This window comes from Colius striatus, chromosome 17 (genome assembly GCF_028858725.1).
Source record: "Colius striatus isolate bColStr4 chromosome 17, bColStr4.1.hap1, whole genome shotgun sequence".
In the NCBI taxonomy this organism is placed as follows: domain Eukaryota; kingdom Metazoa; phylum Chordata; class Aves; order Coliiformes; family Coliidae; genus Colius; species Colius striatus.
This window is the reverse complement of record NC_084775.1, coordinates 9,256,172-9,283,300: the sequence shown is the minus strand read 5'-3', so window position 1 is coordinate 9,283,300 and position 27,129 is coordinate 9,256,172. Positions and strand designations below refer to the sequence as shown.

Here is a 27,129-nt window from a genome sequence, read left to right as displayed (position 1 = left end):
AGCAGTCTCTGTGTCTGCTGAACCTGAGGGAACCTCACAACAGTAGCAGGATTGACCTTTTTCTGCCATGCCCACCTTGTGTGTGCACACAGACCAGTAGTGTTTGGGCTTTCAAAGGGCTGCTCAGTCACTCTGCTCCTGGTTGTGTTATTACACGGCCAGACCTGTGGGACAAGGCGTGACTGGCAGGTACAACAACTTAGTTCCGGTCCTGACATTGCCCAGAGTCCCGAGCGGTGCTGGGTTACTACTCAACAGTTCCATCCTTGCTGTGAAGCAGCCACTGAGTGCCACACCGCTTCTCCAAACGTCTCCAGGCCTCTTCTTTTCCTCACAGAGGCCAACGTTGTGGTACAGGGTTATGTGCTGGAGCCAGCTGCAAATCTATCAGTCTGACTTCAAGTCTCTTAAAGAAATTGGATATCGGAGCACTTACAACTGCCAACTGGCTTTTATCTCTCCCTCCAGAAAAGTGGATTATCTTGATGCTAACAGAAGGATTCAGTTTCTTTAAGCCATGCCAGATTTAAATGCGTAAACACACACATATGAAATCATACTCATATTCTCTAAAGAGGTTAGGTTTTGGACCTAAGTGCTTTCAGCCTAGTTGTTTTTTTCTTGTTCTTTTGCTCCAAGCAGAAGCCATTACACATCCTTACACTCCAGTGCCTTAGGCTTCCGGATCACAAGTATGTGTATTTTGTGCTTTTGTTTTAATTGTTACAAAAACTGTAGCTGTACACAGTACCTGCTCCTAGCAGTACATTACTGACAGCCAAAGGACTTAGGCACCCAAAATTTGCTTTCAGAAGTGACTTTCAATAGAGTGTAGATCTCTAAATGATATTAGAGACCTTGAAGTTCCTCATCAGAGTGCCCGTTTTTAAAGATCTTAACTCTGTTGCTTCAGAAGTTGATTAATGGTCTCTAGAAAATTTAAGTAAAAGAAAGGCCTGCAGAACATGAAATACAACTTCAAACCACGTGTTCTTTTGCCCCTTTATATTCAGTGCTGTAGTTTGAATGGGGTGTTACACTGAAAGAAGTGGATTCATGAAAATTCAGAAGCAAATAGGTCACTCAGGACTGGGTGTATGCAATCCATAGCTGGTGACACAGGTTGTTCTCAGCATATAACATGTTGGATGCTGATTCTAGGTTCTTAGGCAAAATCACAGATGGATTTACTTGATACCAGCAGGCATTTTAGGGAAGTGGACATTTGTCCTTATTGTCTTCAGTCAATTTCTAAAGTGCTGGTGTCTTCTAGTACTTTAAACCGCATTCAAATGCAGTGCAAGTTGTTCTTCCAGAGGAAGATACTGAGAAGAGGCCACATGTCCTATGGTGGAACATTTTGTTTCTGTAGTCATTGCAGCCTTCATGACATCTTGAGCCAGTTCAGTGTTTTGCTTCTTCCCACTGGCTCCTCATAGGAGAAAAGTCTGGAGACAAGGACAAAAAATGGCAATTGTAGCCTTTTAGAAATTGAGGAAAGGAGTGCTTAGTATTCAAATCTCAAAAAAGACATTATAAGAGAACAAGGCCTCAGTTTGTAGGATGGAAGTTCCTGGTCACATTGTGTGTGTCCTGGGTCAGTAAAGGAAGATGGCACAGGGATCTGTTGAGAAGTAGCCACACGAGCAGGTAGTTTCCAGCCACCCAAATCCCTGATTATTTCAAATAGTTGTACATCTTGTCAGAATTGTACCTCTTGAGTAAATGTTAGAGTTTAACCACACACATTTGGCCCACCATCCATTTTCATGGATATAGACTTCCCAATTCCAAACCTCCAGAGGAACCAGGTCAGTATTACCCAATGCCTAGCGAACCCTTGGCCTCGAGGGTGCTCCCCAGCATCTCGCTGGCGCGGGAAGGTGCGGCCGCCACGCTGCGAGACCAAACCTCCGAGGTCCATCCGGTGCCATGGCTGTCAGGTGCCGGGGAGGAGGAGGAGGAGGAGGAGGAGGAGGAGGGGGTGTCGGGGCTGCGGGCGGGGGCTGGGGCGGATGCTTGCTGAGCCCCCATGATGTTTTCTGCTGTGATGACTCATGGTGTTCTCTCTTGTCTTTAGATACCAGCCTGTTGATATCATTCAACCAACCAATCATGTATTGCCAGCCTCATTCGGGGATTCTGATTGGTACTTTGTCACAGGCATCTCTCTTACCTCCACCAATGAGTCCTCACGTAGAAAACCACCACAGCATGACCTGCAGAAACAGGGAATGCCAGGTGAATATTGACTCTTTCTCCTCCGTCTTTGTGGTACTCACAGGCCCACGGGCCTCTGTGTCTTTTTTTTTTCTCTCTCTCTCTCCTCTAGATCACGAACTGCTCAGGCAAGAGCTGAACAACCGGTTTTTGGTTCAGAGTTCGGACCGGGCCGCTGCCTCACTTGGCCCGGTGCCGCTGCTGAGAGCGGAGTTTCACCAGCACCAACACACGCATCAGCACCAACACACCCACCAGCACACATTCACTCCTTTTCCATCCAGCTTGCCCCAGACGCCGCTCATGCCGCCCTCTGCACCTCCCATGGTGCGTACCCCAGCCCAAAATGTGAGGATAAGTAGAGCATCTCTGGTCAAAAAGCCTAACCCACTCTTGTCAAACAGAACCCCGGTCCTCTTCATTCCAGCCAGGCGTGCTGTCCCTGCCCTTCCGACCTGCAGGCCTGGAGGGACAGGCACAGCAGTCCCACAGGGACCCCCTTCCATCCAGAGCCTCCTCAGAGACCCCTCAGGTGCCCCACTCTGCTGCTCAGGAGCAGATACCACACCTGTGCAACAAGTCCAGAGCCCCCTTAGTTTCCTTTTTCCTGTCTGCTGCTGTGTATTTCCATTCCCCCTTTCCCAGAACCAGGTTCCAAGACACACCAAAACACATCAACAAGGCCGCCACGAGATCAGTGGCATAAACGCAGTCCCCACAGCTGTTTGTTGTGGGGCAGACTGCTTGCTCATCTGGAGCTCTCACCATAATGCAGCATCTCATCTGATACGAGTTTTGTCCTAATTCCCTAATCTATATCGATTTTGGCATTTATTATTTGATTACATCAACAAGCACTAATTTGTGTGTGGCTGGTTCTTCTTGTGGGAGAGATCCTCCAGGCCGTGTAATAACCATTAGCGTTTCGCCATTGAATTTACTCGCTACACTATGGGAGTTTGCTGCAGCTGTTACGGAATTGTTGGAGATCTGCTACAAATTGATTTTGTCAGTACTTTAAAACGCACTCTCTCCCCGTGTCTGGCAATTACTTTGTGAAATTGAAAGAAAAAGATTCATCTTTTTTTTTCACGCACAACAGCAAAAGCAGCATTTGGGAAGAGCTACCAAGAACTCAAGGAGCATGTTTCTCCTTTCTCTTTCCCACTGCTGACTGCCCGGTGACATTCTTGGGTTGTAATCGGCTTAGCAGTGAGACAATTAAAAGTAATACCATCCACTCAAAATCCAGCCCCAGGTGTTTGCTCGATGTACTCATGTGTAAACACCTTCCCTTCTTTTCTTGGTCTGTGTAAAACGGTCTTAAAACTTTTCTCAGAAACCTCCTGATATCTGATCCTGCAAACAGCTCCCTCCCCTCCCACCCATGTCCGTTGATGTCGGCCTTCATAGCAAAAACAGCTTGCAAGGCTTTTTTGTTATATTTCACTCACATCATCTTATATTCCACTGGATCAGGTCTGCTAATCCCAACACCAGAGAAGAGTGTTGAAATTTACAGCTGCATGTGTTTGGTAATTTATGGTATTTACACTGGAGGGGACATGGCTCCAGTAATAACTGTAATTAATGAAATTACAAATCTACTCTCCTGCACATAGAGGAGCGTGAAACAGCAACTGACTTGCCAAATAAGCAGCTTTTTCCTGGGGATCCTACAGTTTCCTTCCCTGCCTTCTTCCCTGCTCCCTCTTGCCCAGCAGAATGTACATACTGTTCAAAAATGCAATGTATATATGCGTTGGTTTTGCTTCCAAGGTGGTACAGGACAAATGGTCATAAAAATAAATACAGAGCAAAGACTGTACACATGGAGGTGTTAAAACCCCATGCTGGAATGGAAAAGGTCAACAATCACCTTTTCTCTGGGCCACTTTCTTTTGCAGGGGAAGGGAAATTTGTGCATCTAAAGCAATTAAGCCCTATTTCAAACAATTTGGGCTCTTACAGGCACACAGAAAATGGGGAATTGGTATTGGTTGCCCCACAGTAGTTGTTGGGGTTTAACTGAAAATTTTCCTACATTCCAGTCTGTGATCTAGTTGAGGATCCCAGATCTAGACCTGGAGCTGCACTTCCCTGCATTTCTCTGTGCTGCAGGTATCAGCACTGCTGTCTTCATAGCTCACTTCAGCTAGTGCCTGCAGACAGGGTTCTGCAGTGGGACTTGCATTAGCTTTGGGAAATCAGTCAGGAATAACCAGTCAGTTCTGCTCTGTTAAATGCTGTACAAATGGGCCATGATTATATGTCTGTGTTGAAATCCTGCTGTGTCCACTGCTGCCAAAACTCACTTGTTTCCTTTTTTTTTCTCTTTTCTTTCCAGTTTGACAAGTACGCTCCCAAATTAGACAACCCTTACTTTCGACATTCCAACGTGAGTGCTTACCTTTCTAGGGGGTGTCTTTGGTAACGATTCTGCTTGCACTTCTTTTGCTTGGTTTCAATTGATCAGTAGTGTTTTGATTCATTCATTCCTAAAGCTCTTTTTTTCCTTCTTGAATATATTTTTTTAAGTACCAGTTTTTCTTTGGGCTTTTGGTGTTTTGGTTTTTTAATCCTTGTCTGCTGCATTTTTGCTGCTGTGGCTCTTTATTGCTGTGCCTGGGATGGCAGGGAATGCGCAGAAATTGCTAAATCAGTGGTCATTGCAGTACCTTTGCAGCTGGTGCTTCTTACAGTGCAGCAGCCCGGAGTGCATGGCTCTTTCACAAGATTTTGCTCAGGTCACAGGAGTAAGTCAGACTGGTGGTTTCTTCCTGGTGCTCACCACTGCTCCAAAGCACAAAAACTACTTTTTTTGAGGGACTTGTAAAACTGCTGTATGTGCTCAGGAGAGGCCTAAGCAAAACTTAACCCAACCTACACAACTACAAGGTGATATGCATGTTGCCTGTGGTTAGTGTGCAGTGCAGCATCTTGTGGTTCTTTTTTGCTTTGACAATTAAAGCAGGTCACATTTCAAAACAGGATCCATTTGTTTATTACTGCAGAAAAATGAAAAAACCAAAAGGGAACATAAACCCCAAATCATTCCGATACCTCTAAAAATGGTGAACGCTCTGTGCTTCCTGCAATAGTCCACAAATTTTAAAGGCACACTTGTTCAGCATTATCTAGAGAATTCATCAGATGAGCACATTTTCCAAATGAGGGCTTTGCTCTTAAAAATTCTGAAAGAAATTTAGTGTGTATTTTTACTGTGGCACTCGTTCAACACAGTACTATTTTTGTATGTGCCAGACTTGGCACCTACCTCCATTATTGTTCAAGTTGTCCTGTGACATAAGCATCTCTCTTTCTTTTGTAGTTCTTTCCAACCTATCCTCCAGCAATGCCTGGAATGCCACCCATGCTTCCACATTCAGGTCCCTTTGGGTCACTTCAGGGAGCATTTCAACCGAAGGTACAAACTTCTTCTTATGAAGGCTTTGTTCTTTTGCTGGGAGAGAAACTGTATTCAGAGTCGTGTCTCTGGTGATTTTGCAGCACATGATTTAACTATCAGAAGTGCAGCACAGGGTTGGGTGCAATCACCTCCTAGATCTGTGAGCATCCTCTGCACAAAGCAGACAGCACTTCAGCAGAAATTTTCTTTTGGCACTACAGATTGTTCCTTGGAAGAGGATATTAGTGGTTCACTTGGGGAGGTCAACTACAACTGGAGGAGAAGCTTATAGTCAAATGCATGATTCAGTTGAAATATTTACAGCCAATAACAGACCGATGAGCCTCAAATTGCAAAAGATAAACTATTTGTTCACAGGAAAAAAATCAGATAAATGCACTGTGGAGTGTGGGAACAATAGGGAAAGACTGCTGCTAATGGGCAGAGCAATTTGAAGGAGCTGAATTTTTATTCCCAGCTCTGACACTGTCTGACCTTGGGCAAGTCGCTTAAATCCTTCTGCTCCTCAGCTTCCTCATCTATAAAGTTATCTTCAAGTGGGTTTTATAAGGGTTAATTAATGCCTGCAAGCTTCTCTGAGATAGTGTGTTTGAAAGGTGCACTGCAACTGTAACATATTATTACAGCTAGCACTTGATTGGCATTTGGAAACCTTACTGTGATAACGCCATTTTTGCTGAATTCTCTGGTGTGTACTGTTTTTTTTTCCTCCCAGACTTGTTCTTTTTATTAACAATTTTTAAATGAACAGAAACTGTTAAATCCCTCCCACCAAGAAAAGTGCATTGTTTCTATATAGCATTTGTTTGAAAACGGAGCATTTGCTCATTTGTAAGGTGACGTGTTTGGCTTCCTTACATGCTGTAGTTTTAAGGAGTTCTTATCTTGAACTGCATGTCTGTAGAGCTCTGCTGCTGTGCTGGAAGACCTGAAAGGCCAGGGCTGTAGCCAGCCTGTTGTTGTTTGCATGTTGAAGGTCCTTTCCATAGCCAGACATCATGGGAAGTCAGTAATTAGCAACTGCTGCAAATAAGGCCTCTTACAACCTTCTCATTTAATTTTTTTAATGGAAGCTGAAGTATTTCATCAATGCCCATCGAATCTCTTATTATTTTCTGGATGTATTACAGCAAAGTCTCTACAATGGCTTTTTAAAACAAGAGTTCTCCATGTAGTGGCTACAGGCATAGGAGAGGAGCAGTTAAGTCAAAGCAGAGGGAGCAAGAGGGACAGAACACAGCTGTCCTCTGATGGAATTTGTCTGCCAGTGTTAATTGTTGTTATTCTTGCAAGGGATGTCAGGGAGTCCCTACAGACCTGAAGTTGTCAGGGTGTGAACTTGGCTTTCCAACAAAAGGAGCTACACAAATAAGGTGGAACTGGCAAAATTCTGCTAATTTGAAGACAGGGCTGCATTTTGCCATGAGGCTGCTGTTAAAGAGGAGCCTCTGATACTACAGTAACGTGCTCTTCTGGTTTCCATCTTCATTACAGATGTCATCTCACTGTAAAACATCGTTAGACTGAAGGGAAGCAGTTACAAAGTGAGAAAGAAAAAGTGTGCGCAGACTCTTTACATTTTTAAACAGCTCTTACTGCTGTATTATAATGAGCTTTTAATTCATTTTAATGTTAGATACATCAGACATTTGCTAGCTGGAGTTGAAGCAGCACAAGGTCACACTCTGGTGTTGTGGTTAATCACTAACATCACTTGATCTCTGGACAGTGCTGTATTTACATGCAATCTAACATTGGGGGAAAAAAAAGAGGATAGGTTGGAAAATGGCTCTGCCACTTCAGCACTTTATTTTCTAGTTTCCTAGAGGAGACAGAGCTGAACTTCTGGGCAAAGCCACTCTAGTCATCATTACTGCATCATTTTTCCATGCTCTCTCCCTCCCAAGCTGTTTTGACCAAAGCCTTCATAATCATTGCAGACCTGACGATTTGGTTTTGGCACACTGAATCCTGCACTTCTTGCTTTCCAAAGCAGAGATCTTGGTTGTGTTTTTCCCCTTCCCATGTCAGTTGCCTACAGCTGTGTGTGTAAGTCCACTGCACATAAATCCAGGCTGACGGTAAACTTCTCAGTGAGTTTCCCGAAGGCCATTTCTCACAAGCTGAGAACTTGAAAAGGTCACAAGTATTCAGTTTACTTTGCTGGAGGAAGCATTCACATCTTTCTCCAGGGGACAAAGGGACAGGATGACACCATGCTATTAACATGTTGTGATCTTAAAGGTCTTGCCTGTATGATAGCTGTAACTTATTTGCCACCTTATATATACCTCAGCTGTCAGACAGGCCCTGAGAGCACACAGATCTGCCTGGGGAGTTCATTGACTTGCCCCGAGACACACACACAAGAATTCTCTTTTTAATGAGTCTGGAAGTTACATAGTCTGAGAGACAAATTAAAACCCACTTTTCCTCCCACACCCATGATTTTACTCATTCCCCTTACAATTAGGCTGTTCGAAATCCACTGTAATTTAACCTAAAATGTGAGTGAAGTGATCTCTTGGGGAATGAGGTTTTACCCCTCTGCACTCAGCTGTGCAGAGGCACCAGGTGCAGTTGCTCTGGGAGTGGGAGATGGCTGAATGCCAGAAGGAGAAGACAAACGAGTTCTTGGGGATCTCTAGGACAGGGCAACAGGTGGGATCTGGAGGAGGAGGAACGGGGATTCATTTGATGGGATGTTTAATTCTTGCTGGACAATGATGGGATAAACAATGCAAAGCTATAAAAGACCCACAAGCACCTTCTAAGGTTTCTTATTTTGCCTGTGGAAGCAAATATATGGGCTGTTGCTGGTTTAGCCATTGTGCTCAGAGGGGGCTGCAGTTCACTAGGTGCAATACAGGACTGAGATGCTTGAGTTGTGCTCCTGACTGCAATACTGGTTGCTGCCTGAAACATGGAGGGAGTCAGGCCACCTCTCATTCTCTCTCCTACTGCCTGCCTGTTTTGTCTAAAGAATAAGCTTGGGGGAACAGGGACTGTCTCTTCCCATCCACCTGCATACTGCATAGCACAACGGGGTTGTGATTTCAATGCGGCTTAGGGGTGCTGCTGTAATACTGTTACTGCTGCTAAATAATAATAGATGACATGGTGGTTAAATGCTGTCGCTGTCAGTAAGAGATAACATTTAGCACTAATGTAGCAATATGCGTGTTCAAAGCACAGTGCAAACAGACTAATTAATGCTGTTAACATCAGATAGAGATGTTAAACACACCGCTGGTATGATACATACAGTATTATTCACACTCTCTTCTTGTCTTTCAGACTTCAAACCCTATTGATGTAGCAGGTAGACCAGGCACAGTCCACCATACACTGCTGCAGAAGACTCCAGGGGTAGGCAACGATATATAACCTTCCTTTCGGTTTATCTGCACTTACAGTAAGCACAGTGATTGCTCATAAGAGAGCAGCTGGTGAGCAGATTGGCCTTATAGACTCTGAATGTGCAGTCAGGACAGAAGTTTCTTTTTCCATTGAGAGAAGACTAGCCTCCACCAGTCATGAATACAAAGGGTTGAATTCACTTCTTCAAACAAAGTCAGAGGAAAATGGGGCAGGAAAGCCCTCCAAGGTCTTTCCCCTAAGCATTGCCTGGAGAGTCGTTTTATGTGCTCCACTTCAGAATGATCATAAAGTTTGGAAAAGCGCTGGCACTGTTCAGTTGCTGGCATGAAGCTTTTTTGTTTATCATAAAATTCTGCTGGGTTTGGTGTAAGGAATGAAAGAGAAGTTTTAAGCCTCCTCTAAGCCTTTTAGGCTCTCCATGTCACAAGGGACTTTTCTGGAACATTGCTGTCTAAATGCTTTTATTTGTTCAGAGGAAGGAAGTTTCTCACCTTTTTGTATGTTGGCCAGTTTCAGAAAGACTGATTGTTTTATTTCTACTTTTTCCATAGGTGTCAGACCCTTATAGGCCTCCAGTAAGAGTAAGTAAGGTTTGTGGGGGATTTTTTAATATATATACACCCACATACACACACTTCAAATATTGTGCATGCATTCTTGAAATGTAACATGGCCAGCAGAAAATTTCACGTGCATCCTTTAATTAAAGCAAAATGCATTAGTTAGCTCTTAGCTGCTTCTGATTAATAAACTTCAGGTTGAAACTCAGCCTTATTTTGCATCCATTTATGTACATTAATAGTTCATGGTATGAAATAAGAGTCACAGAAATAAACGACTGTGAGATTCACCAGTGATCAGATTCATGATGTAGCAGTGCTGGGTTAATGATTGGACTCAAGGATCTTAATGGTCTTTTCCAACCTAAACAATTCTATGATTTTATGGTGGCTTAGGTCAGAGTGTTTTATTTGTGCTTCTGATGTTCCACAAAAACGCCTTGCAGTGAGTATCACAGCTCAGTACAGTAGAAAAGCAGTAACTTGTACAGCTATGGCACTGCATATCCCTGGTGATTGTTTGTCCTTACCCTTTTCCTCCCCAAATGCAAGCAGCCATAATAATCATGCATGACTTAGCCTGCAGTGCAACAGGGATGAATGAACAGGGCTCTTTTCAGACAGAATGTTAGCTGTTACTTGCTGTTAAGCGTGGCATACTTTGCTGCCATTTAGTCTGGTTTATGAAGGAGGGGAGTGCAAGTAGGAAACAGCAAGGCAGGGATGTCCATGAGATGAGGAAGATATCCCACATCCCACACTCTTCCTTGTCTATTTCCTTTTTCATTTAAACATCATCTGCTTCAGTCCAGAAAAAAAAAGCTGTTCATCTCTTGTGCCGTTGTAGCAATCAGCCTTTCTCATTGCTTAGCTGCCTGTTTGACAGTAAGGGAAATGAAACAGTGTATCTGATGTAGATTGCTAACATATAAATTAATCTAAATTCTCATGCTTTCCATTGCAGAAACCCGGGAAGTGGTGTGCAGTTCATGTACAGATAGCCTGGCAGATCTACCATCACCAGCAAAAGATAAAGGTAATTCACACAGTTTCTGGAACAGAGCCAAGGCTTTTGGCTTGCTGATTATATTTTAGTGAGTAATGACCAGGAAGCAGTTAACTATTGGTGATTCTTAAGCTTGCCTGTATTGATTAACTAACACTTTCAGTCCTGTAACGTTTATTGTAGCAACCATAAAGTTTATCTGAGGGCAAAGGAGTTGGATTGAAGGGTAGCAAAATAGTCAGGAGATGGATACTAAGTGCACAGCCAGAAAGCGAACGAAAAATGGGGAGGGAAGGTAATTTTGCCTCAAATCCATCTTCTTTATAAAGCATACATGTTTAATGTCATTTCCTCTCTGTACTAGTGGAATTATTCCTGTGGAGTATGGGGTATTATCCCATTCATAATGAAATTACCAATATGGTGAAGAATGTGTTACAAAACATAGAGCAGGAGAGCGAATTGAGTTTCTGTGTTAGAGGCTATTGGGCTTTCTGCAGAGCAGTGATGATGGGCAGAGGGAAGGGGTTTAAAGAAATAATAAGATGTAGATACAGCTGGGGTGCTGTTGCAGGCTCCAAGTTCCCTCTGGCAGGCAGAACAGCTGATAACAGGACTTCTGTAGCATTTATTCTTTCATAGCTCCTGCTGTAGTGGTTTTGTCCCATTCATGAAGGCTACTCAGTGCTGAAGTAGGTGCACTGTAATTAGTACCTCTACAAGTGGTGTATGCCCATTTTCTTTAATAAGCAAAAATATCATCATCATCATGTCATGTCTATCAAGAGACTGACATGACCCGGGTGCAATTCTGACCGTGCTCACTTCTGTAGGGGAAGGAGAAAAATAGCTTCTGGAGGAGCCTGTTTTCTTTACCCTTCACCCCTTGTCTGCATACTGAGCTGTACTAGCTGCAGGAGGGGCATGGCCAGGGAACATCTCTTTCTTTCCAAACTGGAGAAGCAAAACAGACAAGTCCATCACCCAGCTCTCAGAGACTTCTGTCGGCAGCTTTCTGCCTGCAGAGTATTTTTTGTCAGGCTGAGAGCAGTGACTGATCCTGGGGTGCAGGGCACTCAGTGTATCACATTGCATGCTCCACTGTGTGTGCTGAGGGGCTGAGAGCTCACTTCAGCCCTCATTCATGTGGATGAGGCAGGCAGTTGAGAGGTTGTGGAGCGAAATGGCCTTACAGATGCTGTCAGAGCATGACTGCAGTACGTGACTGGAGACACTGCTGTCACTCTTACTAACCCTCCCTGGCAGGGCTAAGCAGCAGTGAGCCCAAACTCCCTCTCTTTTTCTCCCATAAAAAAGAAGCATATAATGAGATTGGTTTTATATCATTTGACAGCAAATGCAGCTGGATCCCCACAAGCTAGAGATAGGTGGCAAACTTGACCTATTCAGCAGACCTCCTGCCCCTGGAGTGTTTCCAGGCTTCCATTATCCACAGGATCTTGCCAGGCCTCTCTTTTCTACCACAGGTAAGAATTCGTTGCAATAAAATCACACACAGTATATGTAATGTGTGTCTCTACAGCTACAGATGCCTCAAAAGTGGATGCAGGGAAGATGGTTTGCTGGGGCTGCAGAGGCACTGGTGGCTGCTGAGACTTGAGCTCTGCTACCACCTCCAGTGCAGGACCCTCTGCACATCACCAAGCAGCAGCACTTGGCTCTTACATTCATGTCTGTCCAGCTGCTTCTTAATGTCTCCTGATTATACAGAGTGATGTTAAAAAGTGGTTTTGACAAAAACCTTGAAAATGTTTGCATTGCACAGAACTGGCCACAGTCTCTTTCTGGCTTTTATATTTGCCTTGTTCTTCTCAGCTCCTCCACTCACCAAGTTTCTGTTTGTGTTCTGAAAACATGGGGATTTTTATAAAAGGAATATTTCAATAACACCATTGGAAAACATCACAGAGGGTGTGTTTGTGAAGTGTTTGGCTTTTAAATATAAAATCCCCCTATGTTTTACAATGTCCAGTAATCTCTTAAGGTTTAAAATGTCATACTGAATAAAAAATTTTAAAAAATTAATATAGTTTACTTTGATCAGTTCCCTTCCAATTTGTTGGAGAAGTAATTACAATTAATGCAATTACGAAATGCAGTAAGCTTCTGGATGGCTCTGACCACGGGAGACTGCAGCTTCCTGACATTCTGGTTTTGGAGGTCACTGCTACTATTCTTGCTGATTTCCATCTCCCAAACGTTGGGTTTGTTCTCTTCCCAGGGCTTAACTTTCCCCCTAGACTTCTCCAGATTTTCTTTCTGTGTTTAAGATGCCAAATTCTACCTTCTGTATGTTATTAACTGGAAACTAACGTAATTTTCTTTCCTAACTTTGCTCTGGTTTAATGATGCAATGTTGTTCTCTCATTCTGACTCAGTGCAGACATGGTCATGCTCAGCCTTGGTTCAACTCTATTAAAATGAATGAGGTTAGATGTGTTAGAGGTTTGTCTGAAACATGACAGAAAAGCAACAGATGAGAATCAAGCTGAAACCTCCGTGAGAACTGAGTTTCAAAGACAGATGTCAGATATCCTTCAGAAGCTCCACTGGTGGTTCAGTTTGTCTTTCCACCCTTATCTGTGGATGGAAATTCTTAACCATCAAATGCATGTTTCCACCACAGTATCAGTGCTGATACTAGCTGTACATTCTAGGATGCTGCCCTGTAGTTTAGTCTCTCTAAAGGTACTTTGATAGCACGGGGCCAAGCTATTTATTGCATCTCATTGGATGCATAAGCACAGCTGATGTACAAACCTCTGACTGTTTTTCTGTGGCAGCTGCTTCTTGTGGCCGTTGTCAGCCTGTCCTGTGTTGCCATTGCAATAATCTTCTTTCATGTATGGTTCTGCTACTGAAGGTTACACTGAGCAGAGTTCATCCTAACAGGCAGTAAAGCACCAGTCCAGTTGATACCTTGAGCATTTTTCCTCTTAAAGATGTAAGCACAGCTTGCTTCTCCGTTCATGAAAGGAAGAGGGGAAATAGTATGGAATAGATACATTAAAGAAAGCAAATTAATAGAAAACTTTCACTGGAGATAAACAACCTTACAGCAACTTGTCCATGAGTATATTAATCACAAGAGCCATCACACAGTAAATCTAGGTAAAGAGTGCCATCAAAGTGAACAAACATTGCAGCAGTAATATAGAGATGAATAAATCTTTTACTCTGCAATATCCGAGGCATTCTTTCCTCTTATCGAACAGGCGCACAGCTGATGTGAATCATTGGTTCTGCTGCAGTGCCTAGTTACTGTGGGAGACATAAGTTATCTTAGGGCCACCTGTCTGCAGGACGGATGTTCAGCTGCCTGGCAGACACTATATTTAATAACTGCCTGACAGCCTGCAATGCCTTTCCTGGCTTTCTCCAGAGGATTTTTTATTATCAGCCCGTGTAGTTGAGTTTGTAAGCCGTCTCCTTTGAAGAAATCTCCCATCCATTATACACCTTCTGAAATCTTAAAGGATTAGAAAGATGACAGTCTCCATCCGTCTTGAAGCATTGGAGCAGTCAGAATGTTTATAGATAACTTCAGGTCTCGTTGCCATGGTCTCTCTTAAGTTTCCTCAACTCATTTTCTGGCTGCTTAGGTTTGTGGTGCCCAAGCTGTCTGTCTCTCCAGTTTTATAGTCTGCTCAGGTTCTGAACACGTGAGTGCGTTTTACAATGACTCTCTGTCGTTGAGCTTTGTCACCAAGGAAAACCAGGTCAAGGACTGAGCAGCACCTCCATAAAACACTGTTTGGGATGCATTTGGAACGTAGTTTCTTCTGTGCATATTGGTTTCTTCCCTCCATATCCTCCCATTTTTGCTGTGACCTTCTGCAGTGTTACCAACACAGATGGTGTATGGTGGAAATGTGCATTTGATGTGGCTTTGACATGAGGGGCAGGAACTTAGCAGAGCAGGTCTGCCACTGGTGGGAATCATTCATATGGGCCTTAGACAAGGCATAAGTCTTTGTGGTGAAGTTAACAGGAGAGTTGGAGTGCCAGGCGAGAGGACAAGGATCACAATCCTCTTTTCTATAGTAGAAAGATATTGAGAAAGCAGTGACTGGGTGAGCTGTTAGTGAAGAGCTCGTGTTCCTGCCCAGCATGGCTGCCGCTGTTTACTGGGGTTGACCTGATACTCTCCCCAATAACTTTTTACCCAAAAAATACAGAAGACAGAGCACTGAAAAGCTTCATTGAGGGGTAGGTCTATGACTTACCATGTCCTCGAGGAAGTGCTGCTTATGCCATTGTGTGGAATTATTAACAGTGCACGGGTATGGCAGGTTTCTGACGCAGGCTGGGCAGCATCTGAAAGTTACAATAGCTCCTCATTCTGCTTTGTCTGCAATACTGGAAGTACTGGCAGGGAGAAGGCACCAAAGGGATGTTCACAGTCTAAACAGTTGGAGAGGACTCATCAATCCAACACTGGAGCTACGGAAACATTTTATCACACACACCTAAAACGTAGATATTCAAACATGGATTTCAGGTGCATCCTGAAGATGGTCTGTGCTAATCTCAGGGGGCAAAAACCCATGAGATTGCCTAAACGTACAGTCATTTGCAGAATACATGAGAGTTGATGTTCCTCCAAAAACCACATATCCCAGGGGAAGATGACACCAGTGCTTTTCACACTGTGGTTGCTGGCCCCTTCAGGTTCACAGCTGCCTGCAAAGGAAGTAAATCTCTTATTTTCTACTCTGAAAGGAGAGTAGGATTTTCTGCATGAGCCTGGTCCACCTGGAAATGCAGAGCAGACCGTCTTGTTTCTGTCCGTTCTTGCTCCTTGCCTCAATCTGATGTCATCCAGCATGCTCAGCAGTGGTGTTCCTTTCCCATGAGGTAACATGGCACTGTGGCAATGAGCAATGACTAGACAAGAACAAAAAATAATGTGGGGGAGCATGTGGATGCAGAGACAGATGTGAGAGCGTAGATGAAGCTCTCATGGGAGAGGCATGATTGATGTTCCCATCGTGCCTGTCATTAGCTGGTGTTTAGTGTAGACTCTAATGAGTCACTTCCGAGCACCTTCTGTCTGGGCCTGTAGCCTGGGCTGACCCTTTGTAATGTAAACAGAGTAATGACTGAAAATGCCAGACAAAGAGATTTGCTTCCTTGTTACTCCAGGTGAGCAGCAAAGCTCAGTGCCAGTTCTCCCCTACCTCCCAGTGTCCAGAGACTCCTTTAAAGGGCACTGGCAGACATCCTACCTGTAGCTCACTGCTGGTTTTGGGGGTCTTTCCCTTCCTTTGCTCTGTTTACATCTGGCCTTTGCATTTCATTCTGAATGAGAGGGCCAGGACCTCTTGGTCTGCAAGCAGTCACTTGCCACTGAACTAAATGGGGACCTTGTTCTCACAGGTGCAACACATCCAGCCACCACCCCTTTCGGTCCTTCACCTCACCACAGCAGTTTCCTGCCTACTAACCACTTGGCAGGTAAGTGTAAGTAAACCTTGCCTTCACCTTTATACCTCTGACCCATTCCTGGCTCCCTGGTGTGGTCCTGCCTGCAGGCACTGTAGCAGTAGAGGAGGGAAAGGCTTAAACTGTTTCAGGAATCAGAAGCTATTCAGCTTCTCACCCATAGCAGCTTCCCAGCACATCCCCCCTGCTCTCCTCCAAAGGAGAGGGGCAGGATTAGCAAACCCTCTCCTGCAAGAGAAGAGGACATTGCAGGCAACTCTTGTCACTGCCAGGATGCTGCACAGGTGACCTGTAGAGCCTTTCTTTGCTGCTGAATGTGCCCAAGGAAAGGGGAGGAAATTCATACAAAGGTACCTCAAAAAAGCCACATTTTCAAATGAGCACCTCCTATGCCATTTCCCACCTATGAAAGTTCATGGCTGGGTTCTTTAATACAGTTCTGTGAACGGTTCCTGGCAAATAGCTGTTCTACACATTTTGCTGGCCTTTCAGTTTCCTAATTGGCAGTAAGTAGAGCCTGATTTTCTCAAATTTCCTCATTTTAGAAGCTCACAAGCAGCTCATTGCCAATTAAAGTTCAAGCTCTGTTGATTAATGTTTTAGTAACACTCATCCAATCAGTAAATGTAGCATGCCACATGACCTAGTAGACTTTTTTTCTGTTGCAAATACCCAGAGTTACATCAGTTCCTGAATAGTCTGTCGAGATGAACTGTATCTCTACAGAGTCACTCAACTACTTAATATCAATGGGGAAGAGCAAGAACAGCTATTTAAAAATGAGTAAATAAGCAAATAGCTGTTTGCTTAAAGATCCAAGCTATTGCTGCTAGTTGCCTTGATGTTTCAAATATAAGGATATCTGTGAGGAAGTGGAGAGCCACACACCTCCTGTAACATGGGAAGTTAAAGGCTTTGAAGGGACAGTCAAAAAGCCAGTGGGCAGAAGGAGGAGCTCTTTAGAGCTGAGCAGTGGGAAAGGAAACAATTATACTGGTATGATTTAACCCACAGGCATCTCTGGAGTGCAGAAGCCCAAGTCAGGCTATACCCACCCAGAGAGGAACCTCTTCTGATGATGGGTGCCTTTCATGAAAAAAAAAGGCATAGCTTTATTTATAAAGTGCCAGTAGCCAAATAGTCTTGACTAGGAAAGGCAAGATTCAACTTTTGCCTCAGAGGGTACAGATCTCCCATCACTTAGTCATAGTAGCTCCTAAGACTGTGCTGTCATTTCCACCACCACCACTGGAATCAAGGAAGCAATTTTGGGAGAGGATTTTGACACAAACAGGCTGAAGTCAGTTGGTGTAAGGATGGCTTTCCATAGCAATTAACTTAAGGCTGTCTCTGTGGACTATTACAAAGAGTGTGGAAAGCTGTGTAGAGAAACAAGAGTGAAACAATGCCTGCCCTCAGTGTGCTGACCAAGGAGCCTGCTTGAGGTTCTTCTTTCAAATGCAATGCTTCTGCTATTAGTACTGATAAAGAAGGAAAGCTAGAGCTCAGAAGCAGCCACTCTAATTTCAGCTATTAGACTTTAATTTCTAGCTCCCTTCCAACTGGTACACAAAAGTTTATTACAGCACCTGTTTGCAGAGTGAGCACTGAATCCCTTCTCCGTTTTAACGTGATGGGAATTTTCTGTGCAAAGAACCTTGCAATGAGAAGGATCAGCTTAAAGTCTGGCCTAATCCTACTTGGATTCAGACTGTTAAGAAGGGGAGGGGTGCGTTTCATTCTCCAACATTCTTGGCTAAATGCCTGCTAAATCCCTGTTTGCCTTTCCAGATCCATTTAGCAGGTCAAGCACCTTCAGCGGCCTTGGGAACTTAGGCAGCAATGCCTTTGGAGGATTAGGCAGTCATGCTCTGAGTAAGTACTGGCTGGGTTACTGCAGACAAACATCCCTTCCAGAAAAGCCACATGCTAATATTTACAGCAGCTGGTGGTAGTTTTTAAAGAAGTTTCATTCCTAACCTCCATTCTCCTATCTGAAAACACTGCACCTAAGATTTCCAGGTCTCTGCGGTGGGAGCTTTTCTGCATGTCACAGACATCACTAGCTGTGCTCTGTGTCTCCTCACTGCTGAAGGTTGGTACCTTGTGTGCTCCTAGAGGTGTCAGAGCTGCAGGACCTCACTGAGCTCTGGGACCTTGTGGGCATCTAAAGTAACGCCCTTCAGCAGGGAAGATGCACAGTGGAACAGCTATTGATACTTCTAATTCAGCGTGTAGACCTCCTTTCTAACCGTTGTCTGAAGTTTAAATTACCCATGTGAAATGATTTTACTTCAAAAACATGTTACCTGTAGGCAAGACGTGCTTGAGAGCCACACATAAGAGAGCATGCTTTTGCATCTCGTGGTGCAACAGGAATCAGCTGAAGATTGATGGAGGAAAATCAAGTGACTGTTTCGAAAAGCCTGCAGCCAAGCTCTGTTTCTATACACACACATACATACCACCTAATAGTCTGGTTTCTTTAACAACAAAGTCCCTGAATCCTCAGCTGCAGACAGCCAATTGCTTGTAACTACCCACAAAGTTTCTGCCAGTGAGAGGAGCTGAGGAAAAGTACTGCTTTTGTGCTGGAACCCTTGCTGGGGTGGGGGGAGAAGAGGAGCTGGGCATTTTCAGTCATCTCTGAGTTACTGAAACTCAAGGAAGTTAAAGCTTCCTCCACCAACAGCCTTAAAAGAGACAGTGGATCTTCCACCCAGTGTTGGAGGTGTCTATGTTCACCTGCTAGTAACTTCCCCTTGCCGTTAGCTCCACATTAAAAAGTCTTGAAAGGACAGTACTGGTTGTGATTAGGCATTGTGAGAAATATCTATATAATGACTTGAATTACTGTTAACTCTTCCTCCCCCTGCCATTATTCTAGCTCACAACAACATTTTCACTCACAAAGATGGCCCAAACCTGCAGAATTTCAATAATCCCCACGAGCCATGGAACAGACTCCATCGGACCCCACCGTCCTTCCCAACACCTCCACAGTGGCCCAAACCCACCGACTCTGAGCGAAGCTCCTCAGTGACAAACCATGACAGAGACAGAGAGCGGGAGCGAGAGCCCGACAAGAGGGATCTTTCTCTGAGTAAGGACGACAGAGACAAGGAGAGGTAAGCAGCCTGTACTGTCAAACACCACCTTCTGGGACTATTTTTCCAATTGTAAAACAACCTTCAGGGCAAAATGTTGCTTGGCTTGGAAGCAGCTGATAGGCCACTCCCTCAGATAAGCACAAGTACTAAAGCCACAAAAAAAACCCCCCACACCTCTCTTATCTTCCGTGAAAATCTGGCAAGTCAGTCCCCACTAGTGGGTTAATAAAAAGCACTAGGCTGAGTAAATGGGATATGTTGCTGTGTTTCCAGGATATAGTTGGCTGGTTTCAGCATGTCGCTGTGTTTTCAGGGGGTAGTTGACTGGTTTCAATGCAACTGCCTAAAGATTGATGTATATTCTGAACTCATGAAGGTAGAATTGTGATGGGTCCTTTGGAGACAGTAATAGTTCTCATTAATGTATAGATAGACATGCTGATGAATTCAAATGCTAGCTGGACGTTAATGAGACAAAAATGCAAATGCCTGTATCTGGTGTGCTGTCCATGAATCCATTAGCAAAACTGATCTTTAAAAATGGCATTGTAGACAAACCCTTATTAATGATGACAGGACTGTTACCTGGGCTATAGATCCTTCATTAGCTTCCACTTACATGGTTTTGAAGCTCTAAAGCCCTTTATATTTCAGAGCCCAATTGTCTTCAACAAGCTGCTGCTTTGTAGGCAATAACAGCCTGCAAATCTTAGATGTGTGTATGTGACTAGTGTTGAGGGAGGTGGTCGTAGTTTGCCTGGAGTGCTTTTAATGAGATCTTCAGGCAATGCCTGTGAATAAGACTATATGGAAACAATAGGCTGAAAATCATCGTGCTTTAGATGTTGTCTGACACCCTTGCATGGATAGGCACTCAGATAGGAAGCTCTCTTCTTGGGTCTAGTGTAATTGCAAAACAAGGTTATTTTCCTCCCAAGTGTTCACACAAGGGTTAACATTTCTTAACATTCCTATTAATTCAGCTTAAGCTCTCCCCAGCATCCCTGTTTGGACATGGTTTAACAGACCACATCCTTGACCAGCAATCATGACAGCTGCAGAGGAAGAAGCCTAGGGTAGCAAGTGTAATCAGAAGGGATAAATACTTACAGAATTCCCCAAAACACCTCCAGCTTTCAGCACTCGGGTTGTACAGCTCTCGAGAGCAAACCTGGCATAAAACCTAGGCATCAGCAAGCCTCTCAGCTGCATAATGCAGTTCTCTCAATCACACCATCATACTTTGCATTTAAAGTGCCTGTCATTCAGAGCAAAGTGCTTTTAAAAGGTGAGCATTATTTATTCCCCTCTTAAAGAGGTGGGAGTAACTGTGACTAATTGGCTTGCTCAGAGACAGAGGTGCAGTTAGAAATGTAAACCCTTATGCCTCTCTCTAAACCATGGACATTGTCATCAAACCCCTTGTTCATCATAGCAGGTCCTCTTGAAACAGAGGTCAATTACTCAGTTCCATGGCCTATTTGAGGATTTTTTTCCTTAAGCACTTAGCTTATCTGCCAAAACGACCAACCACAAAAACTCTCCTGCAGCTCCATAGAAAAATAAGCATCATGTTATGGCTGCTTTCTGTGGATGAGGCTGAATGGTGAAGGAGCTGCAGCCATGTCTGTAGGCTTCTGTTTTGTGTGCCTGGATGCATGTTTTAGGAAGGGGACCTGAGTACAGAGTGTTAACGGCCGAGTAGGTCGTTGTCAAGCAGCGAGATGTGTGTATGGACACACAACAAGCATCTCTTCAGACACAAGTAAACAGTCTAGAATCCTTTCCCTTTGTTTTTCAGTGCAGTGGTCTTTCTCTTAGAACGAATACACTGTTCTTTCCGATGCATCCCCAGTTTAGTCCCCAGATTTGGGGACATTTAACCTTTTTTATTTGGTGTAGTATGTAACAGCAGGTAGTGCATATCTGTAAGTGTAGCATCGCAGCTCTAGCTGAGCTGTCAGAGCTTTTGAGATCATTTTCTGACCAATCTTAAATTACGTGGCCAGACACAGCACTGTGCGTGTCCGTCATCCCACGCGTGTTTGTTCGCACAAAACCAAGGCTGTGTGTTCTCTCTTTTTACAGAGACCTCATGGATAAAAACAGACATTCAAACAGATCCTCCCCAGCCTCGGCTCCAGTGACCCACCAGATCAGCAATCTCATCCGCAGCAACAGCCAGACCTCCAGTGAAGCCATCAGGCAGGTCAGCCTCGCCGAAAGGGAACGGTCCAAAGAACCCGAGCGAGAGCACCCTGAGCGGCTGAGAGAGCCGCCCATAGCAGAACATAAGATTAAAGAGAGCCGTTCCCCAGTGAAGGAAACTCCAAGCCATGATAAGAGACCCTCTGAGGACAACACAAAGCCAGTAATCCAGTCTGTATCCCCATACAGCAAACCTGCACTAAGTGAGAGCTTGAAGCTTACCAATCTAATGAGCAAGGACATGGAGAGAAAGACAGAGCTTCCCAGTGACCTCCAGAAGATTAAGAATGACATCAAAGTCAAAGAGGAGAGGAAGGAAGACAGTGATGTGCTGGTGGTAGGGTCTGAGCCCTCACAGCACTCCCGATCCGTGGAGCATCCCCCACCACCCACTCTGCATGGATTATCGTTGCCTCACTCGATGGCTGCCTCCATGCCCATCTCCATGGGCGGCGTGCACCAGATGAACAACATGAATGTCCTGGACCGCAGCAGAATGATGACCCCGCTCATAGGCATGAATCCTCTGTCGGGAAGGGAGAGGCTGCCGCACCCCGGGTTTTCTTGGGACCCCATGAGGGACCCGTTGCGAGATGCCTACCGGAGCTTAGACCTGCACCGCCGGATGGACTTTCAGCTCCGGACAGATCCCATTCATAGGTTCCCCACCACGTCTGGGTTTTACGACCACGAGCGTTCTTACAGAGACAGGGAGCCACATGACTACAACCACGAGAACCTTCTGGAAGCGCGCCGAGAGCAGGAGCGGTTGCGGCAAGTGGAGGAGAGGGAGCGCTTGCACTTACGGGAAGAACTTGAGCGTGCCAGAATGCACCACTTGCACTCGTCCCCCATCGAAAGTCACCTGGCACACGTGCCATCCTTCATGCCTCATTTAAGCGGGATGCATTACCCCAGACTGAGTCCATCCACTGCCATGCACAACGGGATTTTAAACAGGAACCCTCCGACCGCAGCGCTGAGCGCCCCACCGCCTCTCGTACCAGCGAGCAGCACCAGACCTGCCTCCCCACGCAGGACTACTCCACTCACAAACTCAGAGGCCAGGGACTATTCCCCCTCTAGGAACCCCAAAGAAGTAGAGGCACGATAGTCCCCAACATTGAATTTTAAACTCGCCTGTATATAAAACAAACAAACAGGAAACCAACAACAAGAAAGCAAAACGACGCCGATGACAAAACCAACCAACCAACAAACCTTTTGCAAAATGCACTGCTGTAAACTTTCTTTTTTTTTCTTTTTAAATGTAAAATTTGTAGAAGTTAAGCACATTTCCATAAATAACGGGGTCGGGGATGCAGACTTTCCAACAAGAAGGTTGCTGAGAATGGGAATTTAATATATAGGTATTGATTTTTGGTTTTGTTTTTTGTTTCTGTGCTAAAAAAACAACAAAAAAAAAAGAAAAAAGAAAAAAAAAAGGAGTTAAAAATACCAAGTTTGTACATTTTTTCCCAAATGTGAGAAACATTTTTAATGGATTTGTATTTTTTTTAATTTTGTGCTCTTTATTCACTTAAAAAGGAGAAGAAATTTTGCTTTTGTTTTTAGTTAAATTTGCATTTTAAAGGCCTCAGATCCTTAAGAAAAAAAATACCCAGGGTTTCTTAAAAGTATTATTTATGGAAATACTGTAGTTTTACAGTCCACTGTGAGGTTCCCTTCTGAGGCCGATTGATCACTTACCTTGGTACTTTGGAACCGAAGTTACAGATATATATTAAAATATTAATAATAATAATAATGTACAAAACTGTTTGTTTTTTGCCTTATTATATTATGCAGAAATTTAAGAGGAATTTTTTTTGACTTCTTGTTTTAAACAAAAAGGAAAAAAAAAACCACAAAGAAAACCAACTGTAAATACTCTGTTAATATAAATGTACACCAATATTAAATTCTTAACATAGGTAGACTTTATAAAAATGGTTTCTAGAACCACTCTGGTTATTTGTTAACATGGTTACAACTCATAACTCTTGTCACAGTCAGAAATTCACACTCAGAAAGCTAAGTACGGCATATATACTTCAACTATGCAAGAACTCGGAGGCAGGTTGTAGTGGATGTTGGGGGGAGGAAGGTTTCAAAAAAAAAAACCACCACAAAAAAAAAACCAAAACACCAACCCAAAAAAAAAATAACCAACTCGCAACTCTGGAGACAGAATGGAAGTGGCATGTGAACAGAAGGATGCTTGTGTTTAACAAAAAACAAAGAGAGACTGATTTTTTTTGTCCGAACACAAGGGACCGTCCGTCGAGGAAAGAGAGAGACACACGCTCCTGGAAGGGAATTTTGGTTTCCTACTTCTCAAGCTGGCAGAAGCAGATGGAACTGGCACAGTACCATGCGGCAGACCCTTTCCTTAGGTTTGTTTTTTTTTTTTTCCTGTTTCTTTGGGTTTTTTTTCCTCTTTTTTTTATTTTTTCTTTTTGTGTTGTGGGCAGGATCGCTGGCAAGCAAGGACAATTTTCCGTGGACCCCTTGTGCTAATTGTGCAGTGTTCTTATTGGAATCTGTATACAAGACAAAGTAGAATTTTAGGAGTGCAAAAAAAAAAAAAAGTCTAATGGTTGATTAAAAAAAAACAAAAAAAAAAAAGAAATTCTGATATATTCTCTATAGTACATGAAGACCATAAGCAAATGTTTGTTTCAGTGTGGTTCTGCCTTGAACTGCTTTTTGGCATGATTTATTTTTTATTTCCAATTTTACTTTTCATCCATATGTAAATTTTGCCATGTTTTACTTGCTGTACCATCCCCCCTCCCTTATTTTATTTTTCAGTGTCCATATTTTATATATCCTGGGCTTTTTCTCTCTAGTTAATTCAGCCATCCGCTACTATTTTCTTGGCTCTGTAACTCTTGTTTCCACCCCATCCCCCCCCCCATCCTCCCCCCTGCACCCCCTGTAATTTTAAACATTCAGTTTCCTTGTAGATCAATGAAGATAAATACAACATTGATTTTGGATGAAAAAGGTAGTTGAGTGTTTGTGTGTCGTAGCCAGTGGACTCGGAGGCTAATGGTTTATTGACGGCGGAAGGGGTTGGTGCTGGGAAGAGGGATTTGGGGTTGTTTGTGACTCTTTCCTGCCAGAAGGAAGGTGGCCCCATGAAATGCTTCAGGGGTGATGGGTATGGCAGCCGAGACACGGGGAGGAGAGCTGTGCTCCCCAGCTTGCCCACCCCATGGCCACGATGCGGGGGTTACCGTGGGCTCTGCGCCTCCTCCCCAGATCTGACACTGGCTGGGGAAGGAGGCACGGCCTCTGTGGGATGGCTGTCGCCTTGAGCACTGTCCTCTCTATGCATTTTCATTTCCGTCACCCAGCTTTTCCCGTCAGCTGAGAGCAGACATCTGCAGGGGGATGGAAAAGTGCTCGGAGCCCCTCGCTCCCAGTGACTGATTTAACAGTGGGTAACTGTGCTTTAACAGCGTGTTACAGCTTCTGGTTTTAAGGTTGCGTGTGACTAAATTACCAAGCATTAAAAAATAAAATGAAATTAAATAGCAGGGTCCTTAATCTGATGAAAGGAGGCTTAAAACAAAATAGGCATTAAAACTCCACACCTGCTCTCCCAGCTGAAGTCGGAGGAACACAGAACAAATGGTGGAAGCAAAAAGCACGTTGGACTCGGCATGAAGATGTTCGTGATGGCTCACGGGAATTGTCATTCTCTCCAGGTGCCAGTAGCCAACGTGGAATCTTTCCTGACATCACCTTTACAGACCTGCGTGAATGAACTTCCCTAACTTCTGTCAGATAGGTGTGAGGAAGGAGGTGGTTACTGCAGACTTAAACCCCACAAAACTGGACCATGCCCTTCGGAAGCATTTGGTCCATGTAGGATTTAAAAAGCGAGCCTTAAATCAATGCCACGCTGCCGTGGCCCTCCTGAAGGATTGCTTACTGCAGCCACACTGGTGCCAGAAGAATTCTTCATGACTGATGTTGTGGCAGTCTGAATATTAAAAGGAAATCAGCGGTTTGCCGTTTGCTGCATTAGGAGGCATTGCTCTTAACGCTTTCCGAGGATGACCCATCAATAATGCTGCACTACAGTGGGACTCCTGTGGAATTACACAGGGCCGACCATCAGCCTTCTCACAAAATGCTTCATCATGATTAATGGTATTATTACCTAAACAGAGAAACTAATTAATGCAGCCGTATTCCTTTAAGCCACCCCAGCTGAGCCGCCTTCTGCTAAAAAGAGCTGGCACATAAGGACTTCTTGGGTTTTATGCATTTATACCATTGCTGAGCTTTCATTTTGTGCAGTTTTTACCATTTTTATTCTGCTTGTGGCCATCTCCCTACAGACGTCCCTCGGTCAACAACAGAGAGTGGAATTTAGCAAACAAATGATGGTGGGAGGAAGAGGATGGGGTTTGTAAGGCTCATTGCTTGCCCCAGGTAACCTGTTTTTAATAAGATGCTCCAGAGAGTGTAAGGAGGGAAACCAGCTCTTGCAGTTGAGTTACCTTTTGTCCAAAATGTGATGCAACATGCCACCGTGGCTCTGGAATGAGGTTTGGTGTGCACCCACTTCAGTTACTGCGAGCCAGTCGTAGACAGGTAAATAGACAACCAGGATATCGAGTGAGGGGAAAAGACAGTCTGTAAAGCTATAATGAATCCTCAGATTACTTGTCAAAAGTATTAACTGCTTTTTGACAAATAGATCTCTTACTTCCCTAAAAGCAAGTTTTATTGCCTAAAATAAGCATACAGGAATTTTCCATTCCAGCCTTCACAGATAAATATAAATATTTAGTTATTGGTGATCCAAGTTAGAGGAAAAAAAGGGTGAGAGTGGGGGAACCCACGGACACAGCAGCAGCCTGAGCTGCCACTGTCAGATCTGCAACACCAACATATCACCCATGTCCAGGAGAAGGAAAGCATGAGAAGCCAACTAGAGAGAAATGCAATATCCTGAGAGCTTAGACAAGAGGAAGACGCACCAGTATTGCTTCAGGCAGGCTAGCAAGTGCCAGGACAGGAGAAGAGGTAAATCAGTGGTGCATAGCTCAGGCTCAAGCCAAGAAGTCCTCAGTAGACTGGAAAATGGGGTTTGTGTTTTCTTTCATTCATACCAAGTGAAAAAGGAAACCTTTCCTTTACCTCCTTCGGGGAATTTCTTTTTGCCAGTCTTTGGGAAATAGCTGTGTTGCAGTTTTAGGGGAGATTTGGGGTATTTCTCTTGTGAGAGACCAAAATGGCATTGCCTGTCACTGAAACCTGGGCTTCCCCATACTGGGGGCTGCTGGATCTTTCCCAGCACACCTCCTTCCAGAGCTTTCCCAATGCTTCTAGTGTCCCTTTGCACAAGCAATTTGCTTTGCAATTTGCAATTGTACAAGCAATTTGCGTCTGTACCAAGGAAATAAAGATAAATGGGGCTTTGGCTAACAAATCTAGGACTTTTATTCAGATCTTGGGGAACTAGTAGCCCAGGGCTTAACTTGGAGAAATACTTTGGAAAGAGTACAGTGAGTCTGGGCTCAGCCTCAAACAGGGCTGAGCAATGGTGTCCAGGGAAGTTCCCTCATGTCCACTGATCCCCAGCACGACAGCATGTTCCCACACAGGCCACAGCCCTCTCACCCCACCAAGATGGGTGTTGTGTCAGGAACAGTCCTTCCCCAGTAGCGCACAATGTTACATGAAAATGAACAAAAGGCCAGGGAACAGGGGAGGGCTGCCATGGGC

The 27,129-nt window shown here is 44.2% G+C and overlaps 1 protein-coding gene across 19 annotated transcripts in view; it reads left to right on the top strand.

Annotated features, from left to right (window-relative positions):
* Positions 1-24,390, top strand: part of FBRSL1 (fibrosin like 1) — a 524,940-nt gene extending 500,550 nt beyond the window's left edge. For 8 of the 19 annotated variants that reach the window (XM_062010073.1, XM_062010071.1, XM_062010068.1 and 5 more), the window contains 11 exons: positions 2,333-2,568; positions 4,568-4,618; positions 5,552-5,647; positions 8,948-9,019; positions 9,583-9,621; positions 10,556-10,627; positions 11,952-12,084; positions 15,998-16,075; positions 17,855-17,938; positions 18,951-19,191; positions 21,262-24,390. In XM_062010073.1, coding sequence (XP_061866057.1) covers positions 2,333-2,568; positions 4,568-4,618; positions 5,552-5,647; positions 8,948-9,019; positions 9,583-9,621; positions 10,556-10,627; positions 11,952-12,084; positions 15,998-16,075; positions 17,855-17,938; positions 18,951-19,191; positions 21,262-22,495 — 2,336 coding nt within the window. In that variant the 3' untranslated portion in view covers positions 22,496-24,390. Of the gene's footprint in view, positions 1-2,080; positions 2,569-4,567; positions 4,619-5,551; positions 5,648-8,947; positions 9,020-9,582; positions 9,622-10,555; positions 10,628-11,951; positions 12,085-15,997; positions 16,076-17,854; positions 17,939-18,950; positions 19,192-21,261 lie in introns of all 19 variants that reach the window. The other 11 variants (XM_062010075.1, XM_062010076.1, XM_062010060.1 and 8 more) reach the window with 11 other exon arrangements.
* Positions 24,391-27,129: the final 2,739 nt, after the last annotated feature.